Source organism: Motacilla alba, unplaced genomic scaffold (assembly GCF_015832195.1).
Source record: "Motacilla alba alba isolate MOTALB_02 unplaced genomic scaffold, Motacilla_alba_V1.0_pri HiC_scaffold_28, whole genome shotgun sequence".
Lineage (NCBI taxonomy): Eukaryota > Metazoa > Chordata > Aves > Passeriformes > Motacillidae > Motacilla > Motacilla alba.
In genome coordinates this window covers 949643-964690 of record NW_024037374.1, presented here as the reverse complement: position 1 = coordinate 964690, position 15048 = coordinate 949643, and the positions used below count along the sequence as shown (strand labels likewise).

Below are 15048 nucleotides of genomic sequence, written 5' to 3'. Positions count from 1 at the left end.
GCAAACTGTGTGTGGCTCCAGGTATTTTAGAGTGTCTAAAACTCGCCAAGTCACTGATCTTAGAGGTGAGGTGCATTTGGAATGAATGGGATGGAGAAGCAGTGCAAGATGGAAAAGGGGAGCATAGAAAGAAATAAAATATCTTGGATTGTTTCTTTCCATTTTCATTTCATTTCCTGGAAAGCTGTTTCAGTTTTCCAGCAATCTTCTCCTGTCTGCTCTTCTCAAGAACCTCTCATGCAGAACAAGGGCGAGCTTCTGTCCCAAGATTTGCCAGCAGCTGCAGCTTCTCTTGGCTTTCCACACTGCACTGTGTGCGCAGCAGGACTTTTGCAGCAAAGCAGGAGAAATGTTTGGAGCACTTGACATGTCCTTTCTTTTCCTGCTGGGCTGGGGAGTTGTGCCACTGGTGAAGTTTTCCTTGAGACTGTTTGTGCTGGTTTAGGGCCCAGCAGGGGGAGAGAGAGGCCGGGAGAGGAGGGGACACTGGTAAAGGGAGACCGGGACAGGGTGCGGGACTGCAGGAGTGGGAGAGGACGAGCAAGAGGGAGTTAATAAAGTCGCTTCCTTCACTGCTTTCGCTGCTGCTGCTTCTCCACAGTCCTGTTTGCTCTTTCCAAGCGCCTTTCCTGGAGAACCAGGTGCAGCTTCTGTCACCAGATGTGTCACCAACTGCAGCTTCTCTTGTTTTCCACACCGTGCGTGCAGCATGACTCTTGCAGCAAAGCAGGACAAATATTTAAAAAACTTTACAGCTTGTTCTTTCTTTTCCTTGTGGGCTGGGGAGTTGTGGCATTGGTAAAGTTTTCATTGTTACTGTTCTACCCTAAGAAAACATGACAGGCTCCCAGGAATTGTCAGGGAATGCAAGCCTGAGTGAATGCAGAGAAAGAATCTCCAGAGGCTGCAGCCAGAAGTGGAGAGTTGTGTGATAATCATTCCATCATGCCCATGGACAGCTTGAAAGTGATCTAGAAGATGAAAATGGGCTGGCAGGGGGAGTTTGTTTCTGTGTTGAGTTCAGATGCTTCTACATCTCATGCACTGATATAAATCAAGAGTACAATCAGTTCACGAAAAGCAAGGCTGGGTGCTGTGTGGCAGGAGCAGGAGGTTTGGGCATCAGGACATTCCGCAATGGGCGGCCGTGCCCGGGGCTCTGGGCCTGGCCCCGCGTGCGCTGAGCTCCCGACACTGCGGGAGCTCCCCGGGCTGGGCTCAGCTTCCCGCTGGGACTGGGCAGCAGGCTGGGCTGCAGCTGGGATCAGCAGCAGCTGGAAATACCTCTGGGCATCTCCATTTTCTGCTGCTGCTCAGAAGAAGCAGTGAAGGGAGTCAAGAAGTTCTGGTTTTTCTTTCCCTGGTGGATTTTTTCATTTCATGTGACACTCCAGAGGCAATTTCTGTGATGGCCTCTGTCAGATGATTCTATTTCAGCAGCAGCAGCAACAAGGCTGTGTTTGAGCACTGCAAATGTGGCCTGTGTGGCTTGAATTCTCCTTGACTTTGTGCTCAGGGACTTGAGAGCATTTCAAGATCTGCTAATCATGATGCCTGTGACAAAAAGCCTTAGTTCCCCATCTCAAAAGCACTCTCAGTAGCACTGATCAAAAAAGCAATTGCAGTTTTACAGATAAAATTCAAATGGCAAGCAGAAGAGGGACAAGAGCAGTCAGGATCTCCAATTCTCAAGGCAAAGGCACCAGCAGCCTGCTGCTGTCAGCTCAGGGTGAGTAAAAGAGTGCTGAAAACAGCGCTGGAAGCGGATCCTTTCTTTCCCTGAAGGCTGGGTCAGGGCAGCACAGGCGGGCCCTGAGGAGTCAGGGCTGTGTGTGGGTGCTTGCTGCTCTAGTCCAGAACTGAGCTGGAAAAAGCCCTTGTGAGCCGAGGCAGGAGCAGGTGGGAAGGGGCCGGCGCTGCTGCTGCTGCTGCCCGGGAGCCCCGGCTGGGCTGGGCCGGCGCCCCCTGCGCTGCGGCTGCTGCTGCTGCCAGAGCCGGGCGGGACTCGGGGACAGGGAACGGGCTCGGGGGGACAGCAAAGGCCTGGGGGCTGCAGGGATGGTGGCGCTGGGGCTTCAGCCCGCAATGAACCCAGAGGGGAACGCTGGGGAAAGGCTCCATTTCAGCCTTTCTTTACTGCTCGCTGTGAAGGGACCAAAATCAAAGGAGAACAAGCAGGGCCCGAGCCGTCTCCTTTGGGAGGAGCCCCACGCCTGGGGCTGTGAGGGGCCATGAGCGGCTGTGAGGGGCTGTGAGGGGCCATGAGCTGTGAAGGGTCATGAGGGGCCATGAGGAGACTTGAGGGGCCATGAGGGGCTCTGAGGGGCCATGAAGGGCTATTAGGGACCTTGTGGGGGAAAAGGGTCTGTGAGAGGCTGTGGGAGGCCAGGCACCTCATGGAACCACGGGTCAGTTATGACACTGCGGAACCAAGGAGGCTGTTGCTGAGCGTATGAAAGCTCATGGAACCAAAAGTCCACTGTGCCATTGTGGGACCTCATGGAACCATGGAGAACATTACAACAGTTTGGGACCCTTTGGAACCAAGGGGCCACTGTGACACTGCAGGGCTCCGTGGAACTAAGAACTCGTGTACCAGTGAGAAGCCCAGTGGAATCAAGGGGCCATTCCATATTTCAGGGCCTCATGGAAGCAAGGTGCCCTTGGCACTCTGCAGGGCCTCATGGAATCCTGGAGTGGTGCAGCCTGAGTTGCTGCTAGGAAAGTCCAGGGTAAAGAAGCAAAAAGGGCCTTTGCATAATATCCACAGATGTTAATTCAGCCGCCCAGTAAGATGTTCAGGCCCAAGGCACACACACATTCAGGGTGCAGCTTTCTCTCCCCTCAGGGGAACTCGGGCTGCGCCTGCTCTGGGGGCAGTACCAAGAGTGCCAGTCAGGCAATAGGGAGGGATTGTCCCAGGGACACAGGAGCGAGGGAAGGAGCCAGTAGGGTCAAACAGCTTGGAGGGAAGCTGCTTTGTCTCCCGAACTTAGGGGATGCCCCCCAGGGCCTCCAGACTGGAGACCATCCTGACACTTTGAGGCCTCGTTGAATCAAGGGGCTCTGCAGGGCCTTGTGGAAGCAAGGAGCCATTGTGACACTGCAGGGCCTCATGGAAGCAATGGGACCATTCTGGCACTCTGAGTGCCCATGGCACCAAGGGGCCAGTGTGACACCGCAGGGCCTCATAGAGCCAAGGCAACCACTGTGACACTGTGAGGTCTCATGGCAGCAGGGGGCCATTGTGACACTGTGGGTCCCCATGGAAGCAAGGGGCCAGTGTGACACAGCCAGGCCATGTAGAACCAAGGAGCCATTGTGATTCTGGGGAGCCCAATAGAACCAAGGGACCATTGTGAGACACGGCAAGGCCTCATGGAAGCAAGGGGCCATTGTGCCCCTGTGGAGCCAAGGAGACCATTGTTATATCACTGGGCCTCATGGAAACAAAGATCTCTTGTGATACTACGGGGCCTCATGGAACCAAGGGGCAATTGTGATGCTGCAGGGCCCCAAGGATCCAAGAACATGGAACAGATCTGCTTGGCTTGGCTTGACTGGTCCAGCTTGGACCTGGACATGTTGAGGGTTGCTTCTCATCAGCCCCTAAAACTCTGGAGTTCTGTGCTTTCCTTCCTGTGGGAAAGAACTCTCCCACTCCTCCAGGGGTTCATGGCCAAAATTGGGATTCTACCTCCATATTTGATTACATCCAAAGATTGTTCCCATATGAAACCTGCCAGCAAAGACAGCTCTGGATGGCCTTGGCATCTTGGGGGCCACCTCCTACCTGCCTTCAAAACACTGGAGGGATGTGCTTTTCTTTCCATCGGAAAAAACATCTTTGAAGTCCAGGTGTCTATGGCCAAAATTGGGAATCTGCCTCCAAAATTCCTTCTATCCAAGGATGGCTCCCAGACAAAAGCTGCCAGGGCTGTCTAGGTTCCCTTGGCTTCCTGAGGGCCAGCTCTCATCTGCCTGTGAAACACTGGGGCTCTGTACTTCCCTTCCTATGGAAAACAACTGTCATTCTGCTCCAGGCACCCATGGACAAAAGTGGGGTTGGTTAGGCTTCCCAAATTCCCTCTATCCAAGGATTGCTCCCAGACAAAAGCTGCCAAGACAAAGAGGTCTGGCTGGCCTTGGCCTCCTTGGGGCTGCTTTGAATCTGCCTTTGAAAAACTGAGGCACTGCCTTTTCCTTCCTGTGGAGAAGAACTGTCATTCTGGTCCAGGAACCCATGGCTGCAATGGAATTCCACCCCCAAAACTCCCCACATGTCCAAGGGTTGCAAGGACAGAGAGCTCTGGCTTGCCTTGGCCTCTGGTGACTGCCTCTGTTTGGGGACAAAGGAGCTCTGTGCTCAGTGGGGTGGAGACGGAGGACAGCAGACGAGAGCCCTGGGAGGGATTGAAGGGCAGTTTCAGAGATGGTGGATCCTTTTGACAGAATAAAAAACAGGGAGGAAAAAAAATTAATTTAAATTGCAGCTGGGGAGGTCCAGACTGGACCAAGGAAGAAAGGAATTTCTCTGCCAGGGAAGGGCTGTGGTGCAACACATGCCCCAGAAGGAGTCTGGGCCAGCCCAAGGCTTTGTGTGGGCAGGCAGAGGCAGGCAGGAGGCAGAGCTGTCAGCAAAGGAAGGGGCCAGCCAGGTGGGGCGGCCGGGGGATGAGGACAGCCTGCAGGGACAGAGGCGCAGGGCAGGGACACCGTAGGACAGCCTGGGCTGCAGAGGGCACAGGGATGGGCAGCAGCTGCAGGGCCCTGACCGAGCCAACTTGGGCAGCACTTTGGCCATGGCTGCTGGCCCTGGGCCTGAGGCCACGAGGGGACAAGTGACCCTTGCAGCGCTGGGGCCTCATTGCCTCCTTGTCCCTGCTCAGCAGCCTGGCAGGGGCCGCCCCATGGTCCTGCCCTTGGCATTGCCCATCCCCACACGCCAGTGCCATCCCGGGAAGAGCCCTGAGCAAGGAGGGAGGGACAGGATCTGCCTTGCCAGGGGCTGGGGCTCAGGCCTTGGCCCTTTGCATTCCTGAAACACATCCAGCTTTGCTCAGCACCAGGGACACCTTTCCCTTGCTTGTCCCCAGCTGCCATCACTGCCTCCAGTGTTCTGCTCTAACTGGAGCCTGGGGACACTTTCTCAGTGGGACTTATTAAAACTTCAAGAAACTTTGGAGTTTTAATGTGATTGTGAGTTCTTGAGAAGTTTTTTGAAGACACTCAGGGAATGAATCTGATGTAATCAACAGCAAAGCCCCGAGAGGGTCATTAAAGTCCTTGTGCTGTGTCTGTGCTGCTGAGCTGGGCCGGGCTGCTGGCACAGAGGCAGCTCCTGGCAACCTGAAGAAGAAGAGCTCTTCTGAAGAAGAGCTTCAAAAAGACATTTCTCCTGAGGAGCAGCTCCTCTCCCAGCCCAGCAGGGCTGAGGGCGCTGCCTGCAGGAACCTGAGAGCAGTGAAGCAGACAGAGGCTCAAAGCAGCTGCAAGGACAATTCTGAGCTCATTCAGGGAGAAATCTTCAGCACTTCTGGCACAGTCAGTCTCTGGCTGCTGGGATCTGCTGAAGCTGAGCCAGGACAGCACTGATGTGACTGTAAGGATGGCTCTGCTGCCGTTGCTGCTTTGGGGGAGGATGTGCTGCAGAGCGGGGCTGCCCTGGGCACCGTCAGAGGGACAGGGCAGGACGGCTCCTGCTGCCAGGGACGACTGCAGGGGGTGAAGCTGGGGCTGCAGCCAGGGCTGCCCAGGGCTGTCCTGCAGAGCAGCTCCTGCAGCCCTCAGGGCTCTTGGCCAGCCCAGGGCATGTGCCACCTGCCAGGGGCAGCTCTCAGCCTGCCTGGCAGCTCCCCATGGACGGGGCAGGGCAGCTGTGGGTGCAAGGAGTGACTCCTGCTAGTGACTGCTGCTCTGGAGAGGGTGCTGTGTGGGCCAGGGATGCTCAGAGCTCCAGCCCATGCCCAGCTCATTTCTGAGGGGACTTGTCATGAGCCTGTTCAGGGCAGGAGTTTTCTGCTGGGGTCTCTGCTTTCCTGAATCTGTGCTCCCAATTTTCCCTGGCTCAGCTTGGTGGCAATGGAAACTCAGCTGTGCAGGGCAGAGCAGGGGCTGAGGCTCTTGAACCATCACACTGAGGGTTCCTGGGAAGCTCAGCAAGTGCCTGCACCTGCCCAGCCTCCAGATCCATGCAGCACCAGCCTTCCAGGGTGCCCAGGCTGGGGGAGCTGTTCCTTAATCCCTGCAGGGCCGAGCAGCTGCAGGGCAGAGCTGGCCCAGGGGCTGGGCTGGGCTCTGGCAGCTCTGGCAGGGAAGGAGCCCGGGGCCACAGGAGCAGCTGGGGCTGGGACAGCTCCAGCAGCAGAGCCGTGGGCAGGGAGGGAGGGAGGGAAGCCCTGCTGCAGGGCACATGTGGCACCTGCCAGCCCTGCCCTGCAGGGCAGACACTGCCCTGAGCAGCCCGGCTCTTGTGTCCCCTCCCAGCCAGCACAGCCCTCAGCCCGGGGGCTCGGGGCCCTCAGTCCCTCCTGGGCCGGCAGAGCAGCTCCAGAGATGAAGGGCATCTCTCCGGCCGTGTGCCCATTCCCTGCTGACCAGGGCCTGAGGGCCACTGTCCTGCCCTGGTGCTGCCTGGCAGGGGCTGGGCAGGGCTGGGCAGGGAAAGGCTTTTCCCCAGGCCCGGCTCTCTCTCTCCTTGCCTTGCCCAGGTGCTCCTGGCAGTGCTGAGGGGCTCTCTGGAATGGCAGCTCCAGCTGCAGGGTCAGGCCCAGCCCTTGGGCTCCTCCTGTGCAGGCTGAGCACAGCACTGGGGTGTCCCAGCTCCCTGTGCCTGGGGAGCTCTGGGCAGGGCAGCCTGGGAGGCTGGCAATGAGCCGACTCTCCTCAAGCAGTGCCATGGACAGGAGCCTTGGGGTGTCCCCGGGATGCCATCCAAGCTGTGAGCTGCCTCCAGGGACACTGGGGGACAGGAGTGTCCTTGGCCAGGAGGGGGGCTGACACTCTGAGACAGGCTGAGCCACTTTGCTCTGCTGTGGGTGCCTCTGCTCTCAGCTGTGTCAGGCTGGTTTTCAGGGGAACCCAGGGACTGCCCTGGATCTCAGAAGGGGCAGCTGGGGACAGATGGAGCGACAGAGCAGCTCCCCTCAGCCTTCACTGAGCTACAGCCAAGGCTCTTGCATTGCACAGTTCTCCCTGGGCACAGCAGGAAACCCTCTCCAACTGCCTTTGGCCATCATGGCTCCTTAGCCCTGGGACAGGAGATGCTTCCCAGCTCCTCAGCCTCAGGAGCAGTTTGGGCTGATGAAATCCAAGCCCAGGCCTGGCCCCTGTCCCCATTCCCATGACCTCACTGCTGCAGAGCAGAGCTGACCCCTCGGTGTCCATGGGCAGAGCCCCTGCTCATCACAGCAGCGGGGCCAGATCCCAGCAGAGCTCCAGGCACGGGGCTGAAGGAAGGGCTCTGAGAAAAGGAAAACTGGGCTGAACAGAGAGGCAGGGGCAGGGCTGGGAGAAAGGGCTGGGACATTGCTCAGGAAAGTCTCCTCTGACTTCTCACTGTGTCCTCCCTGAACAGCTCCCCATGGCCAGAGACAGCAAATGTCCAAGAGCAGCTCCATCAGCCACTTCCTCCTGCTGGCATTGGCAGACAGGCGGCAGCTGCAGCTCCTGCTCTTCTGCCTCTTGCTGGGCATCTCCCTGGCTGCCCTCCTGGGCAACGGCCTCATCATCAGCGCCGTAGCCTGCGGCCACCACCTGCACACGCCCATGTTCTTCTTCCTGCTCAACCTGGCCCTCAGCGACCTGGGCTCCATCTGCACCACTGTCCCCAAAGCCATGCACAATTCCCTCTGGGACACCAGCACCATCTCCTACTCAGGATGTGTTGCTCAGTTATTTATTTTAGTGTTTTTCATCTCAGCAGAGTTTTCCCTCCTGACCATCATGTGCTACGACCGCTACGTGTCCATCTGCAAAGCCCTGCACTACGGGACCCTCCTGGGCAGCAGAGCTTGTGCCCACATGGCAGCAGCTGCCTGGGCCAGTGCCTTTCTCACTGCTCTCATGCACACAGCCAATACATTTTCCCTGCCCCTGTGCCATGGCAATGCCCTGGGCCAGTTCTTCTGTGAAATCCCACACATCCTCAAGCTCTCCTGCTCACACTCCAAACTCAGGGAACTTGGGCTTTTTGTGCTGAGTGCTCTTCTATATTTTGCTTGTTTTGTGTTCATTGTTTTCTCCTATGTGCAGATCTTCAGGGCCGTGCTGAGGATCCCCTCTGAGCAGGTACAAGGACGGCACAAAGCCTTTTCCACCTGCCTCCCTCACCTGGCTGTGCTCTCCCTGTTTATCAGCACTGGCACATTTGCCTACCTGAAGCCCCCTTCCATGTCCTCCCCATCCCTGGATCTGGCCCTGTCAGTTCTGTACTCGGTGGTGCCTCCAGCCCTGAACCCCCTCATCTACAGCCTGAGGAACCAGGAGCTCAAGGATGGCATGAGAAAAATGATGACTGTATCTTCAGAAGCATTAAACTCTCTTTTCTGCTGCAGAGCTTTCAGAATGTAACTCTTCACAATCTCAGACTTTCCCCCCCTTTGTCTATTTTTTACTATGGGTACTTTTTTTTTCTATTGCTGTAGTATTTGTTAAAAATACTGTAGTATTACTCGTAGCATTTCTACATTAATATCTACCTTCCTTTTGAAACACAAAGACTTGCAAGCGGTTTGTTCCCTGTGCATTTGAATAAAAACAAGTGACTGTCCTGACCTGTCTGTGCAAGGCATTTCCTCAGCCCTTCTCTGTCCCTGCAGGGGCAGTGCCTGTGGGTAGAGGTGGAGGGAAGAGACTGCCAGCACAGCAGCACAGCCAGGGACAGTGGCCCTGGCTCTTCCCACATCTGCCCTGCCCAACTCCACCCTCTCCTTCCCAGCCCTGCTGTGGCTGTAAGGCCAGAGTGCTCTGGCAGCTGGGTCACTGTCCTGCTGCGTGTCCCCGCAGTGACCACGGGCAGGGACAGGCCACGGGCACTGCTGGGACACAGCTGGGACACAGCACAGCAGCTCCGTCAGCAAAGGGCATCTCCTGAGGGCAGGGCAGGAAGGCTTCGCTCTCCTCCAGAGCCACTCTCAGGAACAGGCCCAAGGAACAGACTCTGAGGAGGCTCCTTGTGTTCCTTGTTCTCCCAGGGCTCCGTGGGATGAGATCAGGGTCCCAGGGTGGCCTTCAGGGGACTCAGGTCTGGGTCAGGTTTTGCTTGTGCGTGGCCAGTGCCCATCAGCTGGTGAATGGTCTGTGCTGAACCTTCCTGGGGCTCTGCAGCTTGTGCCAGGGCTGATGGCAGGGGAATGTTTGTCCAGAGGGCCTTGGGAGCTGCCAGAAGAACACAGGGGACCTGCAGGGACAGAGTGTGCCAGGGACCAGCAGGGAGTGGAGCTCACTGGGCACAGGGCTGGCCAGGGTGGGGCCACCTGAGATCAAGGACTGAATGTCTGCTGTGAGCCAGGAGAGCTCTGCAGCCCAGGGGACACAGCAGGCCCAGGGAAAGGAGTCCGGGCACTGACTCCTCTGACCTCAGGGAACTCCCCCAGGAGGATCCAGGGCAGCCCCAAGCCCATCTGGCAGCCCTGGCACAAGGCAGGCACCTCTGAGGCCCCTCCATGGCCCCGCAGAGCCTGTGTGGGAGGGGGTCAGTGCAGGGAGCAGCATCAGCTGCCTCTGTGTGCCAGGCTGAGCAGCAGAGCCCAGCAGAGGCAGCCCAGGGCCCCGGGCAGCACAGCCCCCGAGCTCTGCAGAGCAGCAGCCCCAGCTCGGGGCTCTGGGGAGCAGGGCAGGGGCTGCAGCAACGGCTGCTCAGGCCAGCACAGACGTGTTCCCCTGGCAAAGGCTCTGGGGGCAGCTGGCATGTGCCAGGAGCAGAGCAGGAGCCCGTGGGTGTGCAGAGGAGCCCTGGCAAGAGGCTGCCCTGTCCCTGGGCCAGCAGGAGCTGCCTGAGGAGCCCCGGGGCCAACTCTGTGCTGCTGTGCTGGGCAGCGGGGCTGGCCCTGGGGCTGCAGGAGCTGCCCGAGCTGAGCACCTGCTGAGCATTCCAGACACAGAGTGGCTGTCCCTGACCTCCAGTGCCTCCAGTTCCTGCTGCAGGACCAGGCAGGGCTGGGCTGCTCAGGTGGGCTGGTGCAGGGGCAGGGAGAGGAAAACAATGGACCCTTGGTTATACGAGTCCCTGCAGCCTCAGAATGATCTCCATGGTTCCATGTGGCCCCACAGTGTCACTCTGGTCCCCTTGGTCACACGAGGCCCCACAGTGTCCCAAGGCACCTCTGCCTCTGTGGCCCCACAGTGTCTTTTTCTGGTGGGCAGAGTCAGCACCAAAGACACAGACACCAAGTTCAGGAATTGTGTGATTTCTTGTAATGCAAACCTGCAAAGAATCCCAGAAGGAGCAGCTCAGCAATGCACCCAGTCATCACCACCAAGGATTGCCTGCAGTGATTCAGAAAGATCCAGCACCAGTCCCCCTCAGCCTTTGCCATCCCCCAGATGCACACAGCAGCGGGGGGAAGCTGTCACAGCCAAGGGCTGCAGAGCCACTCCTGGGCACTGGGATTGCTGCAGGTGCCTCCAGCCACAGGGGAGGCTCCAAGCCCGCTGTGAGAGGGCCCAGCTCTGACAGTGCTGAATGAACAAACTGACAACACTGCTAGTGTGGGAACAGCTGCTTTCATCCTCCTCTTGGGTTCCACCCAAAGCCTGGCCAGGGCCCAAGGAGGAACCAAGGCAGCTGACTTTGACCATACAGCCCCAAACAAGGCCTGAATTTGGATTTCATGGCCTTGTCTGGCTTCTAAATGCAGAAAGGTCAATACATGTTTCACTAAGGAGTGGCTACATCTATCACAGTGCTAATGACCATGCACATTGCATTAGTGAGCAGATACAAAGATAACCTTTGGTTGGCAGGTTCATCCAGAGGTCACCTTTGGCCCAGGGCCTGCTGTCCAGGCCTCACTCAGGGCTGTTGTCCAGGCCTTGGCACTGCAGGGACGGGCTTTAGTGCTGGGCTTGACACTGCTGGGTGACCGGCTGGACTGGAGCAGCTCAGAGTTCTTTTCCAACAGGAAAGAGTCTATAATTCCATAATTCCATCTGCTGGATTCAGTTAGGGCCATGTTAGCAGCATTACTTTGGTCACAAAGTTTCCTCTTGCCCAGCTCTTGTGGCCTGAGGCTTCAGCTCCTTCAGCTCCTGGTGCCAAGCTGCTCCTGCTGAACAAGACGACTCGGAGAGACGAATACAGTCCATCCAATTCCTTCTGGGACACAGAAAGGAGGGGAGGGTGTGGAAACAGGAGCATTGGTTGCTGTGGCCTCCTCTCTGCCCCTCATGCCTTTCAGTGCTTTGAACCAGCCAAGAGCTTTCTCCATGAGTGCAATGGAGCAGCTGTTCTGCTCCCAGGTCTGGCTCTTCCCAGTCTCTGACCTTGCCTGCTTTTGTCCCTCTTGCTGTGCCCTCTGTTCCCCCAGGGCTCGCTGGCTGCTGCCCAGGACTGTGGGACTGGCACAGATCCAGTGGTCGAGACCCTCCTTTCTGTGCCCTTGGAGCTGCCTGGGCACAGCAGCCTTTTCCATCTGGAAGCTGCCCATGGACAGGGAGTCCCCAGCTCCGTTCCTTGCACAACCTCCAGGAGCCCAGGGCTGCCATCTCAAGTCCCTGCTGGCACTGGGGGCTCCCAGGTGCCTCAGGCTGCTGTGACACCGCTGCACACGGCAGGCAAGAGTGGCAGGGGCTGTGCTGAAAGTCAGCTCCATGAGCTGCTGCTGCTGCTGCTGCTGTGGGGTCATTTGTGCAGCCCTGGCCCAGAGTCAGGGATCAGATCCAGGCCCTGCTGCTGCTCCCTGGGGATCAGCCCCAGTTTGGGTGTTGCTGTCAGGGCCAGCAGAAGCGGTGGCTGGAGCAGCGGGTGCTGACAGTGCCCCAAGGCCCGGGGCTGGAGGGGTCCCTGGGCTGGGGCTGGGAGGGAGCTGCCCCTTGTTCTCCCTCCACCCCAAGCAGAGCTGGGCCAGGCACAAGTGGGGCAGCACAGCCACCAGGGAGCCTGCGAGTCTCTTCCAGCCCTGGCTGCTCAGACTTTGGGCCTTGGAGCCTCAGGTGGGCAAAGGCAGCTGCTGCTGGTCCCTCTGTGTGTGCCCCCGTGTTCTGCAGTGCTGCTCCATCAGTCTGTGCCCAGCAACGGGGAAAAGCCTCAGCCCTGCAGGGCCAGGAGCTGCCGGGCTCTGCCTGAGCAGCTCAGCCAGGAGGAAGGGAGCTGCTCCACACGGGAACCAGGAGCAAAGGACATTCCTTTTATAGGACGTTTTCTATTTAAAGGGAAAAAAAAAGAAAAAAAACCTAGATAAATTAAACCCAAGTGTTAGTGAAAAAACTTCTTTAACTTTGAATTAAGAGGTAAATTATCTTTTTTAAAAAGAGAACTTAGTTATTTACATTGTTAATGTGCTGATGGCATGGATCCATCTTACTGAACTCAGCAGCCTTTTCAAAGACTTTGGGCCTTGTTTCCAACATTGTTATTTTAAATTGTGTTTGAAGCAAGAGGAAATTGCTTTGTGCCCTTCCCGCTCCAAGCAGAACTGGGAATCAGAACTCTGTCAAACCCCAAATCCCTTAACCCTTCCTTCTCACCCTGGTAATGAGCTGCACATTCCCTTTGAAAATGTCAGGGGTTTCTGAGAGACACAAAGTCCACTTACGGCTTTTTGCTCTGGTTTGGAAGTGCAGAAGGGCAATTCCCTGTCCATCAGCTCCAGACTGCACTGCCTCAGGAACACGGCCCACTGGCCAGCTTTGGCCCACTCGTGGCACTTCTAGAGGAGGAAGAAAGGGCAATTGCACAATTCCTGTCAACAAAGAAGGAAGAATGGTACAGACAAAACATCCTGTGGAGATCCAGGCGTTTAGATGGGACTGTGGAGAGTCTGGGCTCTTGCCAATTGGATGTGTGTCTCAGCTGCAATCTCCTGGCCTGCAGAAGAGTCTCACTCACCTGCTGCAGCAGAAAGCTCAGGCGCTGTGCTCGGAAGGGGCTCGTCTGATGCAGAGCTGTCAGAGCACTGTGAGGGCAGAGCGAGCCCAGCTGTGCCCAGGGCTGAGCCCAGCAGAGCCCTGGCAGAGCCCAGAGCAGCCTCAGCAACCGCAGAGCCCGGCTGCAAGGAGAGAAACCAGAAACCGCCCGTCAGCTGAGGGCTCCTGTCCCCTTGTCCCAGCCGCCCGCGGTGCCCAGGCCATGCTGGCTGTGCCCAGAGCTGTGCCCAGAGCTGCCCAGCACTGCTGCCTTTGGGAGCAGAGCAGGAGGGCAGCACATGTGCCCAGCCTGCAGCCAGCCAGGGCACATCCACCTCCTCAGCAGCTGCCCAGAGCAGGATGCTCCTGTGCTCGCTGCCATCTCCCAAAAGCTCTGATCCCACCCTGCCAAGCAGACAGGGACCCACCTCACGCCCTCCACGGCTGCAAGAAAAGCTGGTCCCAAACGATGTCCTCAGCCTTCTCCAAAGGCACGGCCCATCCACACCACAGCTGCTCCCAAGCACTTCCCAATCCTGACTGGGCGTTCTAGAATGCTTCTCTACAGAAAAACAAACAACAAATTATTGAAAATAGATTACAGACAAAAGTGGGAAAGAAGAAAAAAGGTAAAAACTACAATCTCTCTCAGGGGCTTCAGGAAGACCCAACCCCAACATGCTGGGGAAAAACCCACCCACGGGTGAGGGAGGCCCTCACTATCTCCCTTCCCCCCTGCACTGCCCCCAAAATAACAGTGATCCCAAAGCACACAAGGGCAGTGGAGCAGCCCAAGCCCTCCCTTGCCTGCACAGCAAAGCAGCCCCTGCACAGGTTCTGGAGTCCCACCTCTGCTCCCACCATGGGCGTTGGTTTGTGTCGGGCTGGCTGCCCCAGCCCCAGCCCCAGCCCGGGCCACGGTGGCTGCTGGGGGCTGTTGGCAGGGCCAGGAGCCCACTCTCATTTCGTAGCCAGCCCAGCCCATGCCCCCAGCCCTGCCAAAAGCAGCTGGGCAGCCAACTGAAGGATCAGCTGCATCCGCCCCAGCAAAGGGGGAACCTTTGCTTCCCAGCCAGGCTGGGCAATGCCCAAATCTGGGAGCATTTCCCCGGGTGTGGACTCATCTGCAAATTCGCTGCGGAGCCTGGCTTGGAAGAAGGTGCCAGAATCCAAGTCCATCATCTTCAGCTGGCCAGAAGCCAGGTGGAGGAAGAGGTTGTCATCCTTGATGTGTTCCTCACAGGCTCCAGCAGCAGCAGCAGCCCCACCTGGTAGAGCTTCTCCAGGGGCTCCTCCTCTTTGCCTGGGGTGAGACCAGGCTGTCAGGGATCTGCCCAGGGCCCCAGCTGTCCGGGAACCAGGACAAGCAAAACCAGCTTGCATGGCGGCCACCAGTGCTGGGCAGAGCAGCTCAGCTCCAGCACAAGGGCTGCGTGTTCCCATCTGATGAGCCCTGGGCAGTGACACAGGCAGGACAAAAAGTCTGGCTTCCTTTGCTTCTGATTGCCAAGGCATGTGTGCAGCTCTGACTTACCAGGGCCCTGCATCAAAGGGGGCCTGTGGCTCTCTCCCTTCTTCTAGGGCAGATGAATATCCTGCATCCAAGGATGACACAACAGCTCTTCTAATGAGGGCCTTTCCACGTCCAGCATGGATAAACACCGCCTGATCAGATCTTGGCACTCTGGGCACAGAAACCAGAAACCGCCGGTCAGCTGCAGAAGGCTCCTGTTGCCTTTGCCCCACTATTCCCGTGCCCAGGCCATGCTGGACGTGCTCAGAGCTGGGCCTAAGCTTTCCCATCCATTCCCTGTTTTGGAGGAGAGCAGGAGAGCAGGACATGTGCCACCTCCTCAGCAGCTGCCAGAGCGGGATGCTGACGATCCCGCTGCTGTCTGCCAGCACTGGCATTCCCCCCGTGCCCAGAGAAGAGGATGCACCTGGAGAGAGCCGTTGTGGCAGCGAGAGCTGCTGGTCCCAGCT

General features: G+C 57.5%; 1 protein-coding gene and 1 pseudogene across 1 annotated transcript; both read left to right on the top strand.

Annotated features, from left to right (window-relative positions):
* Positions 1–15048, top strand: part of LOC119696322 — a 2199709-nt pseudogene that overhangs the window by 2113268 nt on the left and 71393 nt on the right.
* Positions 7739–8581, top strand: LOC119696370 (olfactory receptor 14J1-like). Its single transcript, XM_038126081.1, has one exon. It carries the CDS (start codon positions 7768–7770, stop codon positions 8569–8571), a length of 804 nt encoding a protein of 267 aa, XP_037982009.1. The 5' UTR covers positions 7739–7767; the 3' UTR covers positions 8572–8581.